Raw genomic sequence first — 24,458 nt, forward strand, 5'->3', positions numbered from 1 at the left:
GCCACTTTTCCAAGAGCAGAGGACTCAGGGTGCCTGGGCCAAAATGACAAATCCTACCATGTGCTACACTGAATTCCCTCTACTGCAAAGAAAATGTTTGGGAACCACGTTTTGGGCTCTCCAAGTCTGGCATCAAAGCTACCTCCTATCTGCTGAGCTCATTCAGCACCTATGGGTGCTCACAGGAGTCCTTCGGCGCCTGCTTAGCTCCTTCCATCTCAGGATGCTAGTGCACCTTTTGCAGCTGCATAAACCATCGCTTTACAGGAATAAAATGGGATTAAAAGCCACATGTACACAAAGCAAACGTCCATCGCTGCTTCTGAAGCGTGCCATGGAGGCACACGGAGCAGAGCAGGGCTACGGCCCTGTCTGCAGGGGCAGCACCTCTGAGGGCTCCTGCTCTAGCCCTGTGCAGAGACGCACGTGGGACAGAGTACATGAAGATCTCAGATCTCATTTTGCGAAATTCTGGCTTTGTCTTGTGAAATGAGTCCACGTCGCACTGCGAGGGATAAGCGAGAGTGAGTCAGGACCCGAGCCACAGCCGCTGGCTCCAGCTCTCTCCTCTGAAGCCCGAAGGTTGGGAAAAATCTGGGACAAGTATTTATGGGTTCAGCGCTGCAGCTGAGGAGCCAGCAATGTAAGAGCAAAACACGGTGTTATTTGAGTTGCATCTGCAAAAGCAGTTGCTGTGGCTCTTTTATTTTCATGAACAGTTTAGATGTATTAAAAATAACGTTTTATAAAAATAGAAGAGCAAGCTCCAATTTATCCCATAGTATGAAAAGCACAATTCCCATTCGCATAAGGGGGAGGATGTAAGTATACACACAGGACAAATTTTACCCAAACAGAGCAAATAAATGGGTATTTTATTTCTGCTTTAAGTACAGCAATGAGCAATTAAGCTCAAAACTTCAAAGCTATTAAAGTGACTAACTCCCACTGAAGTCAATGCGAGATAGAAACGTGAAGTCCTCTGAGGCTCTGTATTTTAATGTCTTGAATGCTGATTAAATATTTATAACCATTGCAATCTAACAAGATTTCAGCCTGAAAATTTCACTGTAATCTCTGAAGGAAACATCTTGGAACAATTTCAGTTAAATATAAACAAAGACTGTGTTCTGAAACCCTCACTCAGGTAAAGCTCCCATTGCCTTCACCAAATAAAACCGGCAGGATTAGGTAGGTAAAAATAAAGCCAGTTTGACATAAGAAGATATTTATCTGCTACAGCTACAACACTCTGTAGGAAAGCATGGCATGCTCCATAATTGAGTGGTAAGTTATCTTTCATATTATATTTTTCTTAGGCAATTTATTTCACAATGATTAAATCAAAAATATAAGCAATGAACTTACCCAAATTCTTTGATCAGGCAATTGGAACTGGGAGCAAAATTGAAACAAAAACAACACATTATTCCTGCACTGGAACCCTCATTGCAATCAATCTACTAATTAAGATTTTATTTAAAGATACTAACTAAAATGTTATTCTGATTTGTTGCATCGGGATAGTCTCTCCCTAAAAATGCAATCCTTGTAAGGGCAAATTATTGTGAAATACAATTAAATGATCGAATTTTCATAGCTTTTAGGCCACTGGCACTGGGAGGAATTTTGGCCAGGCAGAGACAAGGTAAGGACTGCAGGGTTTATGTCTTTAATCTCTACTTCAAAAACCTATTTTAAAGATCCATCTGTTAGCTGTCGTATTAGCCAGTTGAAAAAATTTAATTCTTGCTTCATCAGATGGCAAGTTTCAGAAATAAATTCATCTACAGAAACATAAACTTGTTGGACACAATAATTTTGTTCAGATTTTATATGAAAATTAAAACTTGCGGTGCACTCCACACTTGTACTTTTACAGGGGTGAACAGGACTCTAAAGGAAAAACAGCTTTTCTGGAAGCCGTTCCCCAGTCCTCTATACACTGAGCCAAATCCTGCCCTTGCAAACAGAAGACTCCTTGCTATTAAAGTCAGCGAGAAAGCAGATTTTGGCATTTACTCTTTTGACAGGACATGTGATGGTGGTTTAGGGTTTTTTCTTACAATGTATTAAGGGTGCATGTTACACCCATGACCTTTGTATCCATCCATCTCACACCAAGCTAAAGACGTTAGCCCTAGAACCTAGGTAAGAGATAAAAAGAAAGCCGGTCTTCACCATGGATTTTTCTTTTCCATTGCACAATGAGAAATGTGGAGGAAAAGGTTCAGCAACGGGGACACACAACTAGCCTTCCCTCCTGACAGAGGGTGCTGGCTCTGCCCCACCTTGGCTGGCAGGGCAGTAGGGAGGTGGCATCCGACACCTCCTGCTCATGCTGATGGTCTTGGTGACAGCACTGGGACTCTCCTCAGTCACCAACAATAGATTTAACCAACTCTCTGTGAAAAAAGATGAAGGGTGAAATCCCAGCACCCTGCCTTCTAATGGCAAAATGTCCAATGTCTCCATTCCACCTGCATGCCTACAGCATCCTCGCCTAACTCCCTGCAACCCTCCTCCAGTTCCCCATGTAACTCAGAGCCACACAACACTACAGAGAAGAGTATTCAACTCCTTCCCTGCCCACTACAGCCAAACTCCTAACAGTGCATTTTGCCCAAATAGCTCCTTTCCCACTCACCATGTCACCTACCAGACCAACCTGTGGCAACACCTTCAGAGCATCCTGAATCCAGCTTCACTAAACGACATCGGTTGTCACCTTCTGAAAAGCCAGCTAGCACTAAGCAAAATAATAGCTTCTACTGTCAATACAGTACCTAAAATGCCCTCATTTAAATAATTTACTATTACTTTACAGAACCTTAGCTGCTCTAATAGAATCACTCCCTCAATGGAGAGGAACCAGCCTGGTTTTACACCAAGGGGATGCAAAGAGGATTGAGCGAATTTGTGTGTTTGTGCATTAGTACCATCTGCTGTGAAATGGGAATTTTTACTTGTTGCTTTCTAACTTGGGCAAATAAGGTAACTCAGCAAGAGATGCTGAGCTGCTATGAAATCTTGTACATAAATACTCAGTAATTTTAATACTTCATGGTTCTGTCGCTTCCTTCAGGCACCGGAACTGGGTGCTTTTCTGCACTGTCCATCCATACAACAGCATTATGTTTCTGTGTCTGCAACTATATATGTCACCAGCTGCTCTTCCTAGTTCTCCAGAAGTCCCATATTTCAGAATATATTCCATACAATTTAGGATATAACAACTGAAAAAAAAAAAAAAAAAAAAAAGGCAAGTGGTGGCAGATTATTGACATGATTTGCCCAGGAATTCAGAGGAAGCTGAATCAGAGACAGCAGCTCCTGGCTGTGCACTTAAAATAGATATATGGGGTGTCATTATTTGGATGAGCCTACAGCCAACAAGCGGTTCAAATTTGAAAATACCATAGAGCATTTTATTTCAGGTATAAGATTTAACCCAAATTTTTACCAAAATCTTCTTGAGCAAAGAGGATGAAGATAAAATGAGGCTGCACTGTTCTTGAAGAAAAAGCAACATACAGTTGCACACAGGTCCTCTTTCTGTACTACACACACGTTGCAATTGTTACACCCTTGTAGGGACACCCTCCTAAATTTGTGTTATTCCACAAATAAGTAGCAGGATTATGGCCTATAAACAAGACAGCGGCCCTCTCATATAGCACATCTTTCTACAAAGTCACTGCACACTCTATGGCCCACAACGGCTACCCAAAAAGGTGGAGCATTTGCATTATGAGACTTGAAAGCATTGCACAGAAGGTTTTATCTCTTTACTAGGACTCCTTAAATATTGATAGTTGGCATGCTCAGCTTTGCTGGACCAACTCTGAATCTACATCATCTCCTTGTAGTCAAAATACTGATTCCACTATAACGGCCCAGAGCATGGGAGAGTGCTGAAGAAGACACGAGTAGCTGCAAGTGTTGGTAGCTACACTACGGTTTTGAAGGAACACGGTTCTAAGACATACATGTAGTTTGAATCTGGCTTCCTCTATAATCAAAACATGTTGTTTCATCTGCAAAACATCAAGAAGCCCAGAACAATGCTTATGCTTTTCCACCACAATGGTACAGCAAAAACTGTGTGGTTTAGGAAATACAAAAATGACTAAGACTGCATTCATTTCTCTGCACCTGCTTTGAAGGATCAACAGGCTTGTTTACAACATCAAAATTCCCAAAATACTTACTTGTGGATGAAACAAGAATCCCGGGGAAGGTCTCAAGTATTTCTCTTTTAAAGCTTCCAGTGGGTCAGTTAACTTTCTTTTTTCTACTCTGTAAATGTTAAAATTAGATTTGCTTGTGATGAACCAGTCTCAGATATTAATAATTATACAGCTAATCATGTTTAAAATAATCAATTATACATCAAGTAATCAGAGATAATGGTAAAAGATAAGGAAGTACAGTCAACTCATGATTCCTGTATACAACTGTGGGAAGAAATAAGGCAACCGAGTGTGCTCTCCACTCAGAGGAGAGGAATTCAAGGCAACAGGATCCTTGAGCAGTGGGTTCCTTCTCATCTGCTCGTGTGAGACATTGCAGCCACCATCCTGGAAACCTCCCCACATGCACAGCAGTGTACAAGCAGGGCAAGAAAGGCGGGCTTGTAGGAATGCACTGAATCTGATATGCCAGCAACAAAGACTGCAATCAACTCGTGGGCATTTAGGCAGCGAAACACTGAGCAAATAATTCAGAAGCAGTGTGGAAATTTGAGGGTTTTGCTTCTTCTGTTACTGATGTGTAGTGTTTAAGGGACGGATCCTGTTGTCTATATGCAGATGTAACTCACGGCAGAGGAAGGCTCAGTATCAACTGGCCTTGGGCAATGCTGACGTAATTTGTATTAGTTTGTAATGCCAAACTAATTGCTAGATTTCACTAGTTTGTCATTCAGGACCATAAAACACAGATCATTATTTCCAGTGCTTCAGGCATTTAAAATGAATATGACGCAAAGAAAACCTCTGGCCTAATACAGATATCAATCTGGCATGAATAAAAGCATCTCAGTAAACAGCATCACATCCTGTTTCTTCATAATGCATGCTTGTTGTCTTATGTGAGAGCATTCTACAAAAACTTTGCCCACAGCATTTCTTTTTCAGATATAGTAAGAAATTAACATCATTTACATGGCAATAACTTCTCTTTTTTTTTAACAATAGGCTGTAAAATCAGTCATTTATATTACAAATATTTTTATGGCTAATATTTCTCTAAGCTAATTTAGATGCATTTGGCTGGTCACAGATATATGAGCAGAAAGGCAAAGGGCAAAGAGGGGCTGACATACACAGGCCACAGGTGAAATCCAGATCCCAGTAAGAACATTCTCGGCACTACCGGGAAACACAGAGGGATCAGGATTTTACCATGGGTTTTTAAAACCTCAGCTCACTGACAGTGTCTGCTTGTGCACCTGTCAAAGTCAACGACAAGGCTCCCATTGATTTTATAAGGTAGATCAGGTTAACTAGCCCACTGGTTAGGCTTTGTACATGCAGGGACATTCCACCTTCAATTACATTAATGAAACTCCCAGCTAAATCAACCCAAATCAGTGCAAGAAAAAGGCAGAAATCACTCTCAATTTGGATACTTTTTATACACCTTGGGACAAACTTGCTTCTTTGTTGTACTTATGAGATACTCCTATTTAATTCAGGTCTACTAGAAAGGTGGTGTCCAGCTGGCACCCTGGTGAGATGCTCACTAATTTCCAGGGTGAGGCAGAGGGCAGTAAAGGCGAGTGGGCAACATTTTGGAAGAAAAAGAATTTGGGGCAAACCAGTGATGTCAAATACACAGTAAATACATATATATATATATATATATTCAATACTGATGCCAGTTTGTTTCTGGGTAAGAGAATATATTCAACTTCTGCATGTCAAGCTACACAGGTTAAACTAATGACTCACTGCAATGAGGGCAGCCATGAAGACTCACTAATTGCAGCATTACCAGACGCGGGGTTTGCCCTGAGCAGCTTGGATCTGGGGTGGGGTGCACTGGTTAGCGTGTAGCCTGGGCCACCGCATGTCCCAGTGGTGGGATGACACCTCCAGGGACGGTGGGAAGGGGACGGGGTTGTCCTGCATCTGCAGGCAGGTAGCCCTGGCAGACCTAGATGCCTGTAGCAAAGGATGCCCAAAGGCAGCAGACAGCCCATTACCTGTAAATGGGATCCATAAAGAACGGGGTGGGCCTGGCGTGCTGCAAGGAGGACTCCGAAGCTTTCCTTTGCTCGAGGTCGCCTCCTTTCTTTTCTCCAAAGACGTGGTTTTTCCGAGGCTCAGCTTGTTTTGTGCCACTGGCTCGACTTCTGCTGCCCATGCTGAGATCTAGAGGCTGGTCCTGGCTTGCTGCAGAGGGGGCTGCTGGCTTTGAGGGTATGGGAGTAAGTGGCTTCTCCTCCTTACGCTTTATGGTGAGGTCAAAGGGAGACTCAGAGCTTCCCTTTGGGATCTTCTTTATTTCACTGGGTGATTGGGGCTCCACTTTCAAGGGTAACGGTCTCAAGTCTCTATCAGGAAATGGATACATTGATTGAGAGAATGCTGGAAAAAACGGGAGGGGAAACATGGAAGGGTAAGGTAAGGCTCCGACTTTTTTGTCTTGCAGCCCCACAAGTCCTGTTGAACCAAAGTACTTTTCAGCAATAGAAGCAATAGCCTTTATAGAATCATTCACCGCTCCTGACACCGCAGTCTGCTCCTCTAAGGATGGTGAGAAAATGGAATGATTGCTGTGGTCTTTCTTATTATTTATTGAAGCCAGGCTCTGCAGAGAGCTTACTTTGTCTTTGAACATTTTACCATTTTCTTTAAATTTCTCTTTCTCACTTTCAATGTCACTTTCCAGATCAGAGCCCGAGGTGGTTTCCAGGTCACTGCCACTGGGGGTACTGACATCGTCAAGGTCAAGGTCACTACTCTCTGACTGGTCACTGAGTTTCTCATGCGGCCTCTCTTCAGAGGACCTCTCTGGTTGAAGCTCCACTGGCTTATTCTCCCCTACTGATGGTTGCTTATTTAGTGCCTTCAAAATATCCTGGGTGGCTGGCAGTATCTGAGGATTTGTCATGAGGGGACTTTGACTTTTGTTTGTCTGATCTGCGCTCGGTAGTCCTTTAACAGGAGAACTAGTAGGTAGCAAAGGTGGCCTGTGGTACAAGCCTGAAGGAAACAGACCGGGGAAGCTAAAAGAAAATCCAGGAGCTGTTGGAAAGGTAAGACCAGCAGGATGCCTATTGGCTCCAAAATAGTCAGCAAGGCCCGGATTTGCATGATTCATATTAACCATGGACGTTTTATCCATAGCTGGGGTTCCAGGAAGTGAAATGCCTTGGCCAAAAAATCCTCCTGCTGCAAAATGGTTCTTGCCCTCACAAAATCTCCTGTGTTTATTTAAGGAAGACGTAGTGCTGAACATTTGTCCACAGTCTTTGCACTTGATTTGGGTTCTGCAATCAGCATGCATGCGCTTATGACGACAAAGGTTTGAAAACTGAGTATAGGATTTATGGCAGACCTCACCTGTATGTAAACAACAACAACAACACATCTCAGGCTTTATGATAATCGCCCCCACCCTCAAAATTTTGCAAATAACACCATTTTTTTACCCGCCAAATGTCAATTAGGAAGCCGTAAGGACAAGTCTGGGTGCACAAATGTACAAAAAGCTATTGTACTCTTCCAAAGCAAGGCATCCAAGCAGACAAATGTCTAAAGACAGCACCAAAACCCACTCCAACAAACCAGAAAAGGTCTGAAATCACTAAAAGACAAAGTTTCCTTGTTTGCTCTTTGTATTGCAGTGCTGCATAGCCGGTACTGTTATTCTGTGTTGCATTAGCACCCAGAACCCCGCCAAGCGCCGGGAACCCGCAGTGCTCCTGCACAAGCGAGCACTCGTGTCTTCAAATGACATCCGTTTATGTCACTATTCACACATGGAAAGTTAGTCATTAAAATAAATATTTGCAGGACCAGACAGGAGATAGACAGATCTGCCTCACAGAGCTTTCAGTCTGCAAGACCACAAGGATATGAAAGAGGTGAAGGAGAAGACAACCAGGTATTTCCAAGTGCATAACCTTATTAATAAACAACTTTTTTTTCCCACTTAAAATTAAAAATTTAATCTCATGAAAGTCCAGGCTAGAGCCTGAGTAACCTCAGTCCAGTACACCCATATGTCCAAAGTATTTCTATTTGTGTAATGCATACAGTCCCTACAGGTGCCTGGGATGCTGTAACTCTAAATTCCACATGTTAGTAACTTTACTAGTCTTAATATTGCTTATTTGTCTCTTGCACATGGAAAAATTTACTATATTTCAACAACAACTTCCTTTAAGAATGCAGCTGAATTTATTTGCCTGTCTTATGCTCCAAACAGCTTGATGGATTTCCTTTCAAACTCCTGTGGGATGAGAATAGCTTCAGCCTCACAAAAGCAGCACTTGGAGAACGTCTGAAACCCCAGGGGGGAGGAGATCTACCTTGAGCTTATGGGCCTGATCTAACCTGTGACACCTGGCAGGTCTGAGCACAGCTTCCAGCAACCATTCGCAGGAGGAGGAGGCTGAGAGCAGTTCCAGTGGTGCAGAGAGAGACACTATGAAGAGTGAATCACATCACTTAAGCAAACGCGATTTTGCAGGTCCCTGATTTTCTGGCTGCTACAAACCTTAGGGAGCAAATTGAGGCAGCAACCAAATCACAGGTCTGTAAGTTACAATGTGGTTTGGAAGAGAGTAACGCTCAGCTTCCCAAGACCTTCCTATGTCCCCTTTTGGCATCCGTTAGATGAGCAGGGGCATCGGGCAAGTCCCAAAGCTGTACTGTGTCTTGTGCTCTTCATTACACTAAAATTTATCCATACCTCTGCACTACCTTGCTTCTAACAGTATCAGCTTCAGCCTTGTTTAGAAACAAGGCAGCAGCATTATCAGTAAGCAGTGTTATCCCGCTGTAATAAATCCTTTTTTTTTTTTTTTTCCCAACCAGGAAAAAGCATGTGGCCACTTTATTTTTATTTAATTTGTGTTATATCATAAGCTCTCATCTTTCACACATCAAAGCCACGCAACAATACACATTGTGTATTCTGAGGCCTTTTTAACAATCATTTTCATGATTTGAGACAGACTGACATAATTTACAATGGCTCTATTTTAAGCCTGCAAAGGAAACTGAATTGAATGTATCCCATCCTGCACTCTTGGTTCCCATGAACTGCAATCACGTCCTCTAACTTCCACTCGCACCGGGGCCCGCGCTAACCTTCCTGCTCCTCTAAATCTCTGCCCTTGAGAAACTTGACCACTTGTTGTCATCTCTTAACTGTTTACCTCTTCAGCAGGCTGCTTCATATCTCAGCAACAATGCTCCTATTGTTTGAGGTCCTGATCCTGCCTGATCCACCCGTTTTCCCTGTTCACGTCCCGTTGACATCCCCGGGACAATTCATGGGGTAAAGAGTGCAGAATTGGGCCCAAACACAGGAAATTTGCAATGTGGTAATTCAGGAAGAATGTTTGTTGCTGTGTATCAGTTACTGTTCCTGCTGGAAATCTTCATTCACAAGGAAAAATAAGAAAGAAAAGAAGAAAATAAAATTAAAAATAAAGAAGAAAAAAAGATGGAAGAGAAAGTAAAAAGACAGACAAAAGGGAGAAGGAAGGAGAGAGGAGAGATGCTTCACTCAGGTAGAGTGGCAAGCGGGTGAAAAGAGGTGGATCAGCACTGATTTGGTCTTCCTAAAGGTTTGGAAATTCTCCCTTAAAAACTCAATACATTATTAAATTATTATTCTCCATTAATATATTCAAAAAATCAACAGAACCAAGAAATATTCTACTCTGGAGAAAAGCAAAAATATGCACTTACAATTGAGAGATATCCTTACAAACTATGAAGTGAGATGCAAATTAACCAGTTGACTAAGTATATTTTATCTCAGTTTTAAACTAAACTAAACCAATAATGGCAATGCCATTATAAAAGGTAAATATTTATTATCACCTCAATCAAACAATTAGCAGTTCTACTGAGGACTTTACCTTTTTGAGCATAAAAATTATTTTAAACTATTTAATGAGGCGCTACTTGCTTAAGGTGCCTCTTGCATTTAATAGGTAGCCTATTCAATTTATGAGATCTCAAGGCTGTCAAAGAAATTTTGGGCCCAGGTTCCAAGTCCTTACTCCCCGGAGCAGTCTTACTCTTGAGGACTGCTACCTGAAGCCTGGGTGTCACAGGGCATCAGCGAAGTGCAGAGGAGACTCTGTAAATCGATTGTGCCACCTCAACCTCTGTGGATATTCCCAGGAGATGGGACTCCTCAGGTAAGTTCATGTTATAAGATCTACCTCTTTTTCATCACATGACTTTTATTTCCAAGTGAAGTTTTGCTTAAACTTTAGTTGGTGGGGGATGGTTATCAGCTTTAATTGCTTCCACATATCAAAGCAACAGAAGCTGGGTTTGATTTCTCCTATTACACCTTATTACAACTTTTAAACCTCAGTGCCGTACTTTTAAGCAACTAACTTGTAAGAGAAGCTTTCCTCCTTGCAGCTTTTATTGCTCTACAGACCCAGGTTTAACACAGACTCCCAATCTGGCTCCCAAATTGCAAAAATTCATCTCATGCCTCGGCACACTCTGTACCGCGATTATCTCTGGACCCCAAATTAGCCAGCAGTTACGCTTGCATATTTTCTGCTTATTAAAAAAAATTACTGTAAGTACTATTTTGAATATGTTCAGTCTATTATGGCATGTGGTTTCTATTTGGAGAGGCTGGAGATTTTGTGAAGGCAGTGAGTAATTACCTTAGTGTTGTTGAGTTTTCACTCAAGCTTGGGCGGTGTACTGTAATAAGAGACAGTTGTCATAAACAGACTGGTACGAGTAAATCATGGTGTGTGGCCTTCTGGTGGAAAACAGATATCTCCTTTAGGTGACCCTACCTCCCTCCCATCGCTCAGCAAAGCCTACCAAACATGTGGTCTCCAAACTCTTTTGTTCGGCAATTACATGGCTGTTATTTGTAGGTTGCTCAATGGGTTTTCATCCCTCGCACTGCACATATGAAGAATGCCAGTTGCTGTTTGGATTTATCAGAATAAATAGTAACAAGGAGCATTTGAGACATTATTTCATTTGAGAGGTGCCACTTACAGACTTTTAGATAGGGAATTGCAACAGGACCATCTGAAGACTCCCTACCTAGCCAGAAGTTACTGTTTTCTGATCATTATAATCTTTAAGTGTAATTACTTAACCTGTAATCAGGTTTAAAAATTATTAGTGATATTTAATATTGGATCTAGTTACACATTTTCTCACTGAAGAAGCCCAAATCAAAAGTATTCTCTAACCCAATGGCAGGTATGCAGATTTCACACAAATTAACCTTTCAAGCCAATACTCCTCCTCTGGAGGAATTATCTTAGCATGTGGCCGCCACTTTGTCCAGCTGTGGTGTTGATACTTTGGTAAATTATTGTCAAGAGCAGCAAAAGATTGGGAAGTTTAGCAGACAAGTAGGGGAGATGGTCACAAGGTGCCTTTTAAGCCATAGCAGGTGCCTGGAAAGAGTGTGGTGGAGATGAGCACTACCAAGAACAATACTCTTAAATATTTTCTGCCTCTGGTGAAAGGAGAGAAAGCAGCCTGTAATGTTACCGTGCACCCAGCTCCTAGCAGGCTCTGGCTCGGCAGTAAACACAACCCGTGAGACTTTGAGGATCCGATTTATAGCCCAGTACAGGGTCAGGCCCACATAGAAGACAAGTTTTATTGCTGGAGCAGCTGTTGGCAAAGATCTAATAACTCAATACTTAAATTTGGGGTATGCAAAGAGCCTCAAGGAGGGTGGCAAGCTCCTCCAACTGAAATTCACTGCCTCTAAGGTTTATTTTCCAACTCCTGTGCTGCAGAGACCCTGTGGCTCAAAATTAACTCCTAAAGCAAAGCAGCCTTACAGGTACTGCTGGGTCTCCCCGATTCCCAGACTGTGGTGGCAGCCACTGCCACCCTCCTCTGTCCATCCTGGCACTGCCATCTCCTCCCCTGTGTCAGCACTAACAGCCGGATCCAGCACAGGGGCTGCTGCTCATGCAGTGGAGCAGAAAGGAGAGCAGCCACCTTGGCATGGCACAAAGCAAGGAGGCTGCAGCCGCCGAGCCTGGCACGGCTCCTTCTTGCTAAATCTCTTTCACCCCTTGCTCTTTGCATCTGTGCATGGAAAAATATCCCTGGGACAACAGGTACATTTATACGGCATACAGTGTCCGTCTGAAAAGGAAAATCGTATGAAAACAACGCTTTGTGTTAGACTACAAATTACCCAGAACTCATTTAATAACTCACAGCCCTTGTGAAACCAGTGGGAAATTCAAAGGGAGCACAACACAAACGCCTGCTTCCAGACTACGCTGCATTATAACAAAAGAAATAACACTTAACCAAAGACGTTTAGTTGAAGACTTACATATAAAAGGTTTGACACTGCTGTGGATGTGTTTATGCTGTTTGAGGCCTGAAGAAGTGGCAAAGGTTTTGCCACACTCTGGACAAGCGTGAGCACGAGCCCCAACATGCTGGGAACGAATATGCCTCTGAAGGTTGCTGGGGTCCGTGAAAACCTGCTAGGAAATGAGTACTGATTAACCAAGAAACTTGACTGCGGAAGAAGGCAGTTATTACAAGAGTCTTTTAAAATTCAAACCTTGGAGCTATTTGAGAGTATTTAAGATTAAAACCCTTGCTAAATGGGAGCTGTGCCTGCAGGACGGGACCTCATTTTCCCAGGATGGCCCAAGTATTTGGTGGATCTGGTACCCCCTTTGCAGCCACTGCAGCAGATGCTTTTGACCCTGCCGTTAGAAATTGTGCTTTTGAGGTCAGGGACTTCACAGAAAACGAGTCAAAATGTGGCTGCTTGAAACCTCTGAGCATTACTGCAACAGAAATACTTTATAGAGACAACTGTGTGCGTGATAGTGAGAAATCCTGTACACGACACAGTCCTAGAAGCCAGGGCTTGTCTTATGAGAGTCAGCTCAATATAAAATTCCCATTATTGCAGCAAAACTACTTAAAAACAAGTTAGTCCTCATGCAAAAGGCTCAAGCTTTGGGAATCTGATAAAAAGCAACGCAGAGCACCACATCCTATGCAAATAATCTACACGCCAAGCCCTGGGCTGGGAAGTTGAAAGAGATGCTCTAGAGATGAGATAGTTGCATTCACTTAGTACAGGATAGAAAAATAACATATTTATAAAGTAGAAGTGTAAACCCTTGAGAAACCATCTGGAGCATGGCAGAAGCCCTGTGCCCTCCTGCATCCCGGCCCCAGGCATCCCCACTTCCATGCTCCCATGCACCCAGCAGCACAAGAACCGCCGGGCAGCCTACAAATTCACTGTACCTTGGCACAGTTTTCACACTCGTAGTGCTTCCCACTGTCATGTGACATTTGGTGACGTATCAAGTTGGACTTCCAGTTAAAAGCTTTGGGGCACTGGTCACACTTGTACTCCCTTTCCTCGCTGTGCGACAGCATGTGCTTCTCCAGGCTGCAGAAACAGGAACAGGGCTCAGTGAGGTGTCCCACACACATAGGTTTATCAGACAGCAGACCACATAATTACAGAAAAACAAAACAAAACAAAACAACCCAAAAAAAGCCCCAAAGGCCCAATCCTGACAGACCCAAGTCCTTTCAGTACCAGGTTCGCCCCACCCAGGAGACAGAACATCCTCCTCCCTACCAGAATAACACACCCTCTTCTGTTTTGCCAGGCCACCTGCAAATGCTCCAGGAGATGCTGCTGCCATTGCTCCCTAAGGAGATAATTTCATACACCTCTCAGTATTTCACTCTAGTAATTCTTTCCTGCAGTCTGAATTATTTCTACCTTATGAATTCCCATCTAAACAAACCCTGGATCCCACCACCTGACATAACCCCACTCCTTAGATTGGAGTCAATTTTTCTTACAGCTGGAATGGATGACGAATAACTCCACTGGAGTAGGACAGGATGAGCATAAAAAGTCTCTAAATACAGTAGACTGCAAATGAAGTTATACTTGATGATTAATAACTGTATTAATTTGTGTAACTATTCATTTATTTCGTAGCAGTTTATTCAGTCTATTAGTATGGTATTCAATCTTCACCTATTTTCTGTTGCACATCTTTGAATTCATTATCATCTCTGAATTTTCTGAATTCCTGTTTTATTTTACATTTGTAGCAAATATATATTTTTAATCACCTGTATTGCTTGGTCACATACAGAGTTGTAACTCACACTATTGCTTGAGAAAAGATCACTACATAATGTAAGAGTGGATTCACAGAAAACCCACTGGAAATTGGGATTTTCAGTCTGGGATGTCAAACCAGCTCGATCTTTCCTCATGTGAAGCTCCCACTGATCTCTGCTGAATCAGTGGACAAAACCCACTGGATTTACAGCCCCATTTGGGTTTTGCAGCTGAAACAGCAACCCCCATTCTCAGCCACAGGTAATGGAAATGCTTTCACCCTGAGATGCTCTTCTACCCCTCTCAGTCTCCTTCCTTCAGGGAACAAAATTAATTCTTGCTTCCCCTCCTAATACTTCTATAACAATTGACTCTCCATCATACACTGGTAAACAAATTTTTTGTAAGACCTAGACAGACTCCTGTCCCCGCTCCGGCACCAGCTCCCCAGACACCTGCCGCAGGTATGTGATCTGCCATCAGCACTGGGCAGTCCTGGCCCCAAATTCTCCATCTTCCTGCTCAGCTCTTTCTCCATTTAATTACACACACCCTCAAGCATGGCTCATTCTGGCCTTTTGTTTTATATAATCTGGATATAGCACACTCCAGTACTTTTTTGCTGTGAACTGTCTTTGTGGTGTATTAGCCTTTCAATAATTCAAGAGTTCGGAGAATGACTGCATTCTCTCTCATTTTTCACTCTTTCTCACAGTATTGCCCATCTATTTATGATGACTCGTTCTTTGTTTTCTGCCCCTTCTCTTCAATATTTAATATTTTAAGCTAAATTTACATTTCCTCAATGATTCCCATATGTTAGATATCGTCCTCTGGTTTGCAGGCAGAAAAGAACTTTAACACCGAATAACTCACAACATGGAAAAATGTTACAGACCAGACTCCTGCATCACCCACCGTGCTGCAGCCCTTTTGACTCAATCTAACTACATCAGCCCTTTCAAATCAATCAGATTGAAAATTAGACACGTGGAGCCACATAGGGCTCGACATCAGTCACTGAATAAGACCTTGTGCCTGCACAAATTCCCACTCAGCGGGGTTGACCTAGTATTCAGGGAGCAACATTTGGCACATCATGTTTTAATTTTGGTGTCACTAATTTTGCGGAAGTGCAAGGATCGGGTCATACGACACACTGATCTGAAACCCCCCGCATGATGCTGAGCCACCTCTGCTCCATCAGGAGGAGTCTGTGTTTTGGGAGAGAGGGTTCCATCTTGCAGAGCCAGAAGCACCTGAAGCATCCAGGAGCAGTTGTTCAAAGGGCGTTTGTCCACAAGTGGGCGTGCACAAATCTGTCCTAACCTCTGACAGACACCACAACATCCTGAATCATAGACTAGCAAAGATTTCTGTGAAATATATGAACCCACCAAACACTCTACATTGACAAGTTAATATTTAAGGGGCATTTAAACAAAATTTAAGATTTTGAAGCAACGCAAATACACTGCTATCCCTAAAAGGGCTCTTAATATATTGTCACTTAGGTTGTGCCCACACAACATGGAAAGGAAATAAAGACACCGTGGAAGTGTGGGAGCTGTGCTACAGACTCTGCCTGAAAGCAAGAGATACCAGCCCAGGTCTGCTGCTGACACAAAGCAGCTTCCTAAGAAATGCACTGTCTCATCACAGTGGAGGATCTGGCCCAGGATTTTGCTGTTGACATATCTCAACATTACTATCAAATGTTGGCTGAGGTCAACCTTGCCCCAGTCCTCAAAGCATTAAGATGTGAATCTGCGAGGGATATGCTGCAGAAGTTCCAGTTTACTCTCAAGATCTTTCAGTAATTTGCAAAATTTGCCATAACCTGCACCATAATATGATATTTTAAATAGCCACAAAAATTACAGTGACAGGAAATATGCAAATCAGCATATAAAAGTCATACTTTCTGATACTATTTTATGTGTATTTCAGGTACATATGCACATGGGTCTATCTGTTTTGGCAGACAGATATACATTAAAAAAAGATGAACCCCGGTGTTTCAAGACAGTACAGCTATAAACATGTACTAACGTACAGACGTATACATACTAACATCTAGAACCTGCCTCTAACTAGCACGGCTTGTTTGCAAAGACAAAATTGGTAGCATCAGTGAACAGCACTTGGAAATGTTCTAAAGTTATTTCTACCTAAAATTAAGGAGCCTAGACTTAGTTGATCTGAACGGCAATCACTCCTCTGACTTCACTGCAACCAGCTCAGTTCATGCCAGCTAAAGATCTGATCATCAGAAGATCCAGTTCTTAGTTTAAGGTCCTCACTAAGGAATTCAGTACAAGGACCAAATTTCTGATTTATTGAGACTCCATTGCTTTCTATGCCACAAAACACCAATTGACACAGAAGTCTTATCCTTCTTCATCTTTGGTTTGTATAGAAGATGAAAGTATCAGACTCTGCCCTGGGTGACGCCCTGCACGATCTGACTGAAGCCATTACAGAATTTGCCTCGTTCGATTACGTTTTAAGCATCTACTCCTACCTTTGTAAGTCTGGGAAGACTTGATCGCACTCTTTACACTCCTGGATTTCATGCACATCCTGAAGGTCATTCTCATTGTCAAGCTTTTTCTGGAAGTCCTCCTCCACCATGGAGAAGGCAGAGTGAGGTGTGCTGCAGGGGAACTTCTGATGGTCTACAAGCTCAGCCTTGGACTCAAAGAGCTGGTCACAGTCCTCACAGCGATACTGGCGCTCCTCTGGAAGACAAAGGGGATGGAGACAGGGAGACCACATCAGTTTTCAGTCAGTTTTAACTACCATCCCATCAGGAGTTCGATGACAGGGTGGTTAAATAAATGGCTATTCAGCGAAAAAGAGAAGAACCTTAAAAGAAACAAGGATGCCTTAGAACACTTTGTAATAATGCTTTAATTCTACAATATATGACTGCAATACTACCTGTTAATTGCCTGAGTGACATTCAACAGGGTTCCCTAACACTGGCTTAGGAAAAAAGTCAGTGTGTTTATATATTATCCTAAAGGGGGATATACAGGGTCTAAATGGATATCCAGAGGAGGCTGCTAGTCTCTGCATTTCTGAATGAGGGAGACCAACTTAGACAAAAACATCAGCACCAAGAAGAGCCAAAAAGGTGTTTATAGAGTTTTTTAAAGTCTCTTCATTTCCATTAGCATCCTTTTGTAGCACCCAACCCTGTTCAAAGTAAGCCAGAAACACATGAAGATGCGGTAATGAATGCAGAGAGCCTTGCTTTAAATTCCATAAAATTGGTCATGTTTCTTATTGAAAACAAGCGTAGAAGATGGCTAGAGTGTCACTTTTGAGTGAATATTGCCTTCCATTAATTCGTAATTCCCACAAAACAATAGATTGTCTGAAGAAAATCCCAAAAAGCAAACTCAGAGAAGAGCATCCCAATGTACTTTTTTCTGTTGGATTTTCTACTGATGGTCCATATGAGAAACCAGACGCCCTGGTGTGGTTCCAGTGTTACGTGCCCTGCAGATATAAATGCCCAGGAGTTCTGAGTCAGAAAGGCACTGAGGAGTCTGGCTGAAATCTTAAATGTATGTAGCTGGTTGTTACTTGACAGTTGAGTTGATCCAGCGAAAGCATCATAGGACTTTGTTGTCCACTGACCGCGAGCAATACTTGGGCTCAGTCTGCTGCTAAATTGGCCCTGTGGGAGATATTTCTGCGTGTGATTGCAGAGATTTCCTTTGGTTTCATTTATACAATAGGTACTTGACCATAGGGACTAGGCATGGAAAACACTATGCCTGAAAAGGGGGACATCTTTAGTAGCAACTAAATAAAGTTACTGGGGGGAAAAAAAAAACAAACCAAAAACCAAAGACAAAAACCCCACAAAACCAAATTAGAATGAATGAATAATCCCCACCAATTTTTTAAGAGAACAAAAGACACTGGTCTAAATTTACAGACAGTTATAAGAAAGTGCAGCCCTGGATACGTCCTGCACTGGAAAAACTTCCCGAATCCCTACGAATTTATAAAACATCCAAATTGGCATAAATTGCAACCTAATGGGCATCAAGCAGATACCCTACACCCAGACCCCGCTGCGGCTGTATAACCCACTGCCCAACAGGCAGCAAAGCAAAAGGAGCTTTTGGAGGTGGGTGACAAATCTGAACAACAGCTCAGAAGCTTCAGACCCAGAATCTGCACATCGGATGAGCAATGAATGAGCACAAGGAGGAAGAATGGCTCAAATGTTCTCACAAGTGACAGCAACATTAACAACCTGAGATTTTTTTCTTTTCAAGATGACAGAAAACCTGTTTGGCTAAGTGACAAAAAATAACTTATAATCAGGGAACATATGTCCTGCAGGAGCAGGACAGCCTAGAGATAAGGACATGGACTCTTGTTCTCCTTTGGCAATACGCACAAAGTGATCACATTTCAATCTTGAAGCCTTACTACTGCCCTGTTACATCTGCAGACCTCTGTTTCTGCTAGGGGGGTTCAAGTAAGTGAGGGTAAAACCTGAACAGCATTAGGAGTATAAGGGATGCAATGCTGAGGAAATATCAACTGTGCAGACTAGAGTTCATCAGATTAGTGGGAAAAAATGAAACATCAAATGAAGCAACATTCAGCTGCATTCAAATGCAACACTGGATGAAGCTCTACTGCCGGTTGGACCAGGCTGGAATGATGGAGTGATGAAGAAAATAAAGAGAACCCCCAAATGCCAGCGTTGGCATCACTTTTGATAGCAGACTCACCCTTCAGTGTGACTGAAGGAGCTGTGATAATATTAGTTTATTCACTGAACAGCTTTCAGAGAAACAGGAGGGCAGAAGACAGACAAATACAAATGTGGTCCAGCTCTTATCCTTAGCTGCAGTGAAGCCATCTTAGGTTTCAAAAGGATTCCAACAGAGGAAATTTCCCTAGTTTTTTGCTTAATATCAATGATATTTTCTATTAAATTACACAGTAAGAAGTGGCTAACCATGAATGTCCGGAGCCATTGTTTCATGTGAATAATCTTCACTCTTCATGAACAGTAAGAGCTCCTCTCCTGGTTCAATATCTGCTACCACTCTGTAGAATATCTGGGGAAAAAAAAAAAAAAAAGATAAAGCAACGTGACTACCACAACAGGTAAAGAGGCACAAACCACTGCTGGTGAGTATTACAGGATCAAAATCATGCAGCCAGACCCTGCCCTGGTGTGGGTGCCGGCTGCTGTTTGCTGGAGAGATGCTGGCTTCGACTACGGCAGGTCTGCTCCTTCCATCCACAAAGCCATTGGTGCTTTGGGCTCTGTGAGGATAAAAAGGACGATTGCTTTCAACAGCCTCTGCTGCAAAATGAGCTGTGTGATGACTGCAAATATCAGCAGCAATTTTCATGCTTAGTTATACCAAACCCATGTACAAAGTAGCCCTAAAATGCATCCTTGAGTGATCCACGTAAGGGAGATAATTCCTGTCGCGCTGGGAAAAGGTACTAAAGCAGATGTGAGATGTTGCTGATTAAAGCACAGCCATCCAACCCCCCTGTAGCAATCACCTGCACGGTCCTGAGAGCTGTGAGGCGAGAGGCTTATACAAACCAGCGTGCCTGGTTACTCCTTAGCTTCAAATGGGAATCAAAGGAAAAATCGGTCCTGGATGAAGAAACACTGTGAGCAGCCTGGTGGTGACCCAGGCCGGTGGCACCTGGACCCCTGTACAAGTGACATCAGGCTCTGGGAAGGAGCCCGTCAGGGGTGCAGGATACTGCGTGGGGGCGAAGGGGCGGTGCACCCAGAGCACCGCGAGGCTCTGCCGAAAGGAAATTCCCAAAATCCATCTGCCTGATTTCTGTCTCAGCAGGAAATGTGAAGAGCACTAAAAAGCTCCACAAAGCAGCTCAAATAAATATTAGTAACTTCCTCAGGCCTTGTTAAACAAAAACACATGACAGCTATGTTTCCTATGCTAAAAAATGATGCCTTTGCCTTTTCTCAGACAAGTATTTTTAAAGGTTTCGCTCTCAAACTCTTAACTCTCAATACTCATTTCAGCGCACTGGGAGACAGGCAGACAATCACCCCTGCTGTTTAAAGTCAAACCGATGCACTGGTCACAAGGTAAGCTGGGGTATTTAGAGATGTGGGTATTTTCCTTGCCCGGTCGCACAGGAACCATCACCCATCGGGTGGCCCCGACAGCCGAGCCCATACCGATGTCCTCCAGGAGGTGGCCGTATAGCCTAATGGTTTCTTTCTACATAAGCAGCCTTTGCCCACAGATACGAGCTAAATACCTAAAAATAACGAAATAAGATGCATTTCCTCGGATTTGTTTTCTTATCTTTGCTTTGTCCCCAAAACCCCTCTAGAGGAGGTGTGCAGAGGAGTGGTGGTGAAGGCTGGAGGGGCCAGCTCGTCCCACCACCCCGGTGCTCACCTCTCTCCAGGTGCCAGATGTGTTGGCAAAACATATTGGGTACAAGATACTCATAGCACAACCTCCTTCTTATGACCAATTTCCCTCATAAAACCCAGGAGGAGGAGTTTATAGGCAGCCTGATCTTCCCAGGCTGCACCTGCCTACTCTTCCAACCGCCCTAGTTGAACCATCAGCTGGGTCTGGTTGGGCTTGCCATTTTTACCCCTTGTTGAGGGGATTTTGAACTCCACCAAGTATTTTGGAAGGCGCAAGGGGGAAAGAGAGCCATGAGAGAATCTCGTGCACGTCTCCTCGCACAGCCGGGTGAATGCCTGGTACCACAATCCCCTCTGGAGCTGATGCTGCCATTGGTGCTGAAGGACGTGGGGCTGCTGCGTGGGCTTCGGCATGCTGGGGATGTGGCTGGGGCAACGCAACTCATTTGATCAAAGACTGAAACACTTTAAGTGAAGCCAGCTTTTAACTCCCACAAAGAAATCTAATGTCAGCACCGTATCCAGTGAATACTTGCTTTAAGCGCTTGTTTTTCCTTTTATTAAGATAAATGTATTGAAAAGTGGCTTTTTTCTTCCAGAAGTATAATGGCCTCCAAACATCTGAAAGGGAAGCTGCAGTCCCATCTCTGGAAGATCAGCCTGGTTGCTGCCCGGCTTTGGGTAGAAATAATATGGGTACGGCATTGCACCCTGACTGGAGAGACTTCTGCAGACCTCCCTGCTGCAACAGCACCCACCTCCCACTTGGGGTGGGAGCAGGATCAGGCCCAACCCGTGGCCAGGTGGGATCTCCACCATCTCAGAGGAACCGTGACAAAGCTCCTGCTCTGCCCAGGACCTGCCTCAGTGTTCCCAGGTTTTGTCACACTAGGGTAAACTCAGCTGTTCTTCTGAGGTCAGTGGTGCATCCACAGCAAGGACAGAACAAAAACCACAGTGAAGCCTTCTCCAGTATTTTTCCTGTCTCATCAAAGGTGTTTTGATAGACCTTTTCACCTCTCATTGCACAGTGAGGACACATGGACCATACACAGGCATAAAGAGGGTCTTGTTCACCAAGCCCTGTGCTGGGGTGCATCACATCTCTTCAGGAAGCCCTGGTACGATGCAGCATCTTTCTTGCAGCTGTGGGACAAATCCTTAACCAGGGTGTGAACTCTGTAACCAACTAGCCTGTCTATGTATTTGAGAACACCGAGATATCAGAGACAATTAAGCTACCCATCAGAAACAACCTTGCCAGCCTCTCTGTACCTGAGCAGGGAGACAAGACAAAGTATCCTGAAAAACTCCATGTTTTAGGTTCAATGATGTTTCTGTATTTTTCATCTCAGAACTAATACCATCCAAAACAAGGTCCAAGTGAGAGATTTCCAGCTCTGGCATTCTGACATCATTATTATTATTATTATTATTATTATTATTATTATTATTATTATTATTATTCTAAATAATTATTATTAAAATAGTTTTTAAAAATTTCTTTATGTACAAAAAAACCCCACCTGCACTAACAGTTTATATACCAGATTGAGTTGCAGTGAGGAACTAAAATAAAATATATTGAACTTTAAACCAAAATGATTGTGCAGGTAAATTTAACCTGATTTTAACAGCTGTCCTTATCACTTCATGTGAAAAGCTTTTTTCACACTCTTCTCACCTAAAACCTCCTGGTTTATCTTGTCTGAGAAAAAACAAGAAGCTAACTGTGTCCCATGGAAATCAACTACATTATCCAAGTTTTTAGGCAGCAGCAGCTTACTGGGGCAGACGGCGTGGGGGTCCTGCAAGCCCCCAGATGGGAAAGCTCATAAATTACCCCCCAGCCCTGCAGGTCTCCTCCAGGCTGCCCTTGCTTTGGCAACAGCAACCTCTAGTGCAGGCAACATTTTTTGTATTTGGAAACACTAATGTGGAATAAATGGACTTTTACATTGTAAAGCCTGAAGATTTCTTAGACACAGCCCTGACTCTACTGCTAATGAAAGCTTTAATTTTCTGACTATCATTTCTTCAGCCTACCAAACCCATGGCGTTACCCGATTCTCTCGGGTTAACGTGTGCTCATGACACGAGTGTGCACCAGATCAGTCTGCCTCAAGAAGTATAGGAAGAGCTGTTGCACGGTAGAGGAACGTCCGGGAGGCGGGGAAAAAAAAAAAAATAAAAGCAAAGTCCAGATGCGCATTTCACATGCCCTGGGATCAGTGGTGTGTGACTGCAGTTTATATAGGAAGAGCAAAATCGGATCCAGATCTGGAAACACTTTCAAAGTTCAGGGGGTCTAAGGTGGGGAGAAGTTGGGGGAGGCCTAACTCATCAGTCCTCTGTGCCTGCCTACACTGCAGGTCATATATTTATGCTACCGAGCAGAAATAAAAGCTCCCAAACTGCAAAGCCGTAAAGGGAAAGGGGAGGGAGGAAAAAAAGGAACACACACAATTTACTTTTAAATGGATGAATAAGGCCTCATTGTTATGAATCCCAGTTTACTTTTCCTGGTCAGGCACTTGAAATTTTATTTATGCTTAATAGACTGCGTTTGGCATGTGTAAAGATGACAGAAGTGTGAATTATGAACAGCACGATACTGTGCAAAATAAATAACAAGTCTCCAGTGAATGAAAGAAATTATTGGCAGCAGTACAGCCACCATTACCAAATGTCAGAAATGTAAACACTAAAAAAAGAGAAAGTTAAAAGCGCCATAACTTTCCTTCCAAAAACGTCAAAACGCGGGTGCGTGTCTGCGTCGCAGAGGTAGATGCTGATGTTTCAGCTTAACGTGTATTTTCAGTTGCAGATCGCCAACGCCAACGCAAAGACAGTAAGTTGCTTTGACCAATGCACGTGATTCCACTTCTAATCTTTCCTAGCTATGCCAGCTCTTATTAAACATAAAGTATTTTAATTTGCTGTTTCCATTAATGTATATAGTTTCCTTTTCATACCACTGTTCCATAAATGCTCTGCCTTAAGAGAATTTCTCATTTTTTCAGTGTAAAGTATATTTCAACTTGGAAAATGTATTTTGCATTTACTCATAATCTTTATGGTTTCTCTAGCTAAACCAGCTGCTATATAAAAAAGAAATTATATCTCAGCTGGCTGGTTCATTCTGCGTTACGTGTGCTCAGGGCTGAATTGTAAAAGTTGAAAATTAAAAAAATCCTCTGTCATAGTTTCTGAAAAAGTTATTTAAACCAGTTTTAATCAACTATCTCACATGAGTGAAATACGTAACGCTGTGCTGGAAATAGCAGGCTGTCTCACGTTCATTTCCTAGACGTAAGGAATTTGATTAGAACGAATGATTTCTAATTGAAGCTTTGTGTCTGGTTGTGATTCTTCTTTCAATACTGTCAAGTCAATTAATTCGGCTAAAGATAATCTTTAACATTCACCTGATGCAGTTAATTAGGTGGTGAAAAATGAAACACCGATTAATTGAATCGAATCTTATGTTGCAGGTAGCAAAGTTTAAACTGGAAACAAGAATTTACAGTCAGTTGCTGCTTTGCTATTTTAGATATTTTACTTTAAAGCAGTATAGCTTTCTTAACCTAACTTCACCCATTAAAATATTTCATAACGGCATGTATTATCCGCAGACTAAAGCAAACCTTGGTTTAAGAAACACCTAATAACTCATCAGTATAACTGAAAACAAAAAATGCTTCACTGCGTCCTT

At 42.7% G+C, this 24,458-nt stretch overlaps 1 protein-coding gene across 5 annotated transcripts in view; it reads right to left on the reverse strand.

Annotated features, from left to right (window-relative positions):
• The window catches only part of MECOM (MDS1 and EVI1 complex locus), a 48,115-nt gene that overhangs the window by 16,972 nt on the left and 6,685 nt on the right, over positions 1-24,458 (reverse strand). Inside the window, exons 2-8 of one of the 5 annotated variants that reach the window (XM_026855173.1) lie at positions 19,322-19,424; positions 16,853-17,069; positions 13,485-13,632; positions 12,544-12,700; positions 6,209-7,571; positions 4,212-4,299; positions 1,369-1,395 (exon numbers count right to left, since the gene is read on the reverse strand). In XM_026855173.1, the coding sequence (XP_026710974.1) occupies positions 1,369-1,395; positions 4,212-4,299; positions 6,209-7,571; positions 12,544-12,700; positions 13,485-13,632; positions 16,853-17,069; positions 19,322-19,370 (2,049 nt within the window). In that variant the 5' untranslated portion in view covers positions 19,371-19,424. Of the gene's footprint in view, positions 1-1,368; positions 1,396-4,211; positions 4,300-6,208; positions 7,572-9,394; positions 9,491-12,543; positions 12,701-13,484; positions 13,633-16,852; positions 17,070-19,321; positions 19,425-24,458 lie in introns of those variants that run through there. The other 4 variants (XM_026855170.1, XM_026855172.1, XM_026855171.1 and 1 more) reach the window with 4 other exon arrangements.

The sequence above is a fragment of the Athene cunicularia genome (genome assembly GCF_003259725.1).
Source record: "Athene cunicularia isolate RWA chromosome 9 unlocalized genomic scaffold, athCun1 chr9_part1, whole genome shotgun sequence".
Lineage (NCBI taxonomy): Eukaryota > Metazoa > Chordata > Aves > Strigiformes > Strigidae > Athene > Athene cunicularia.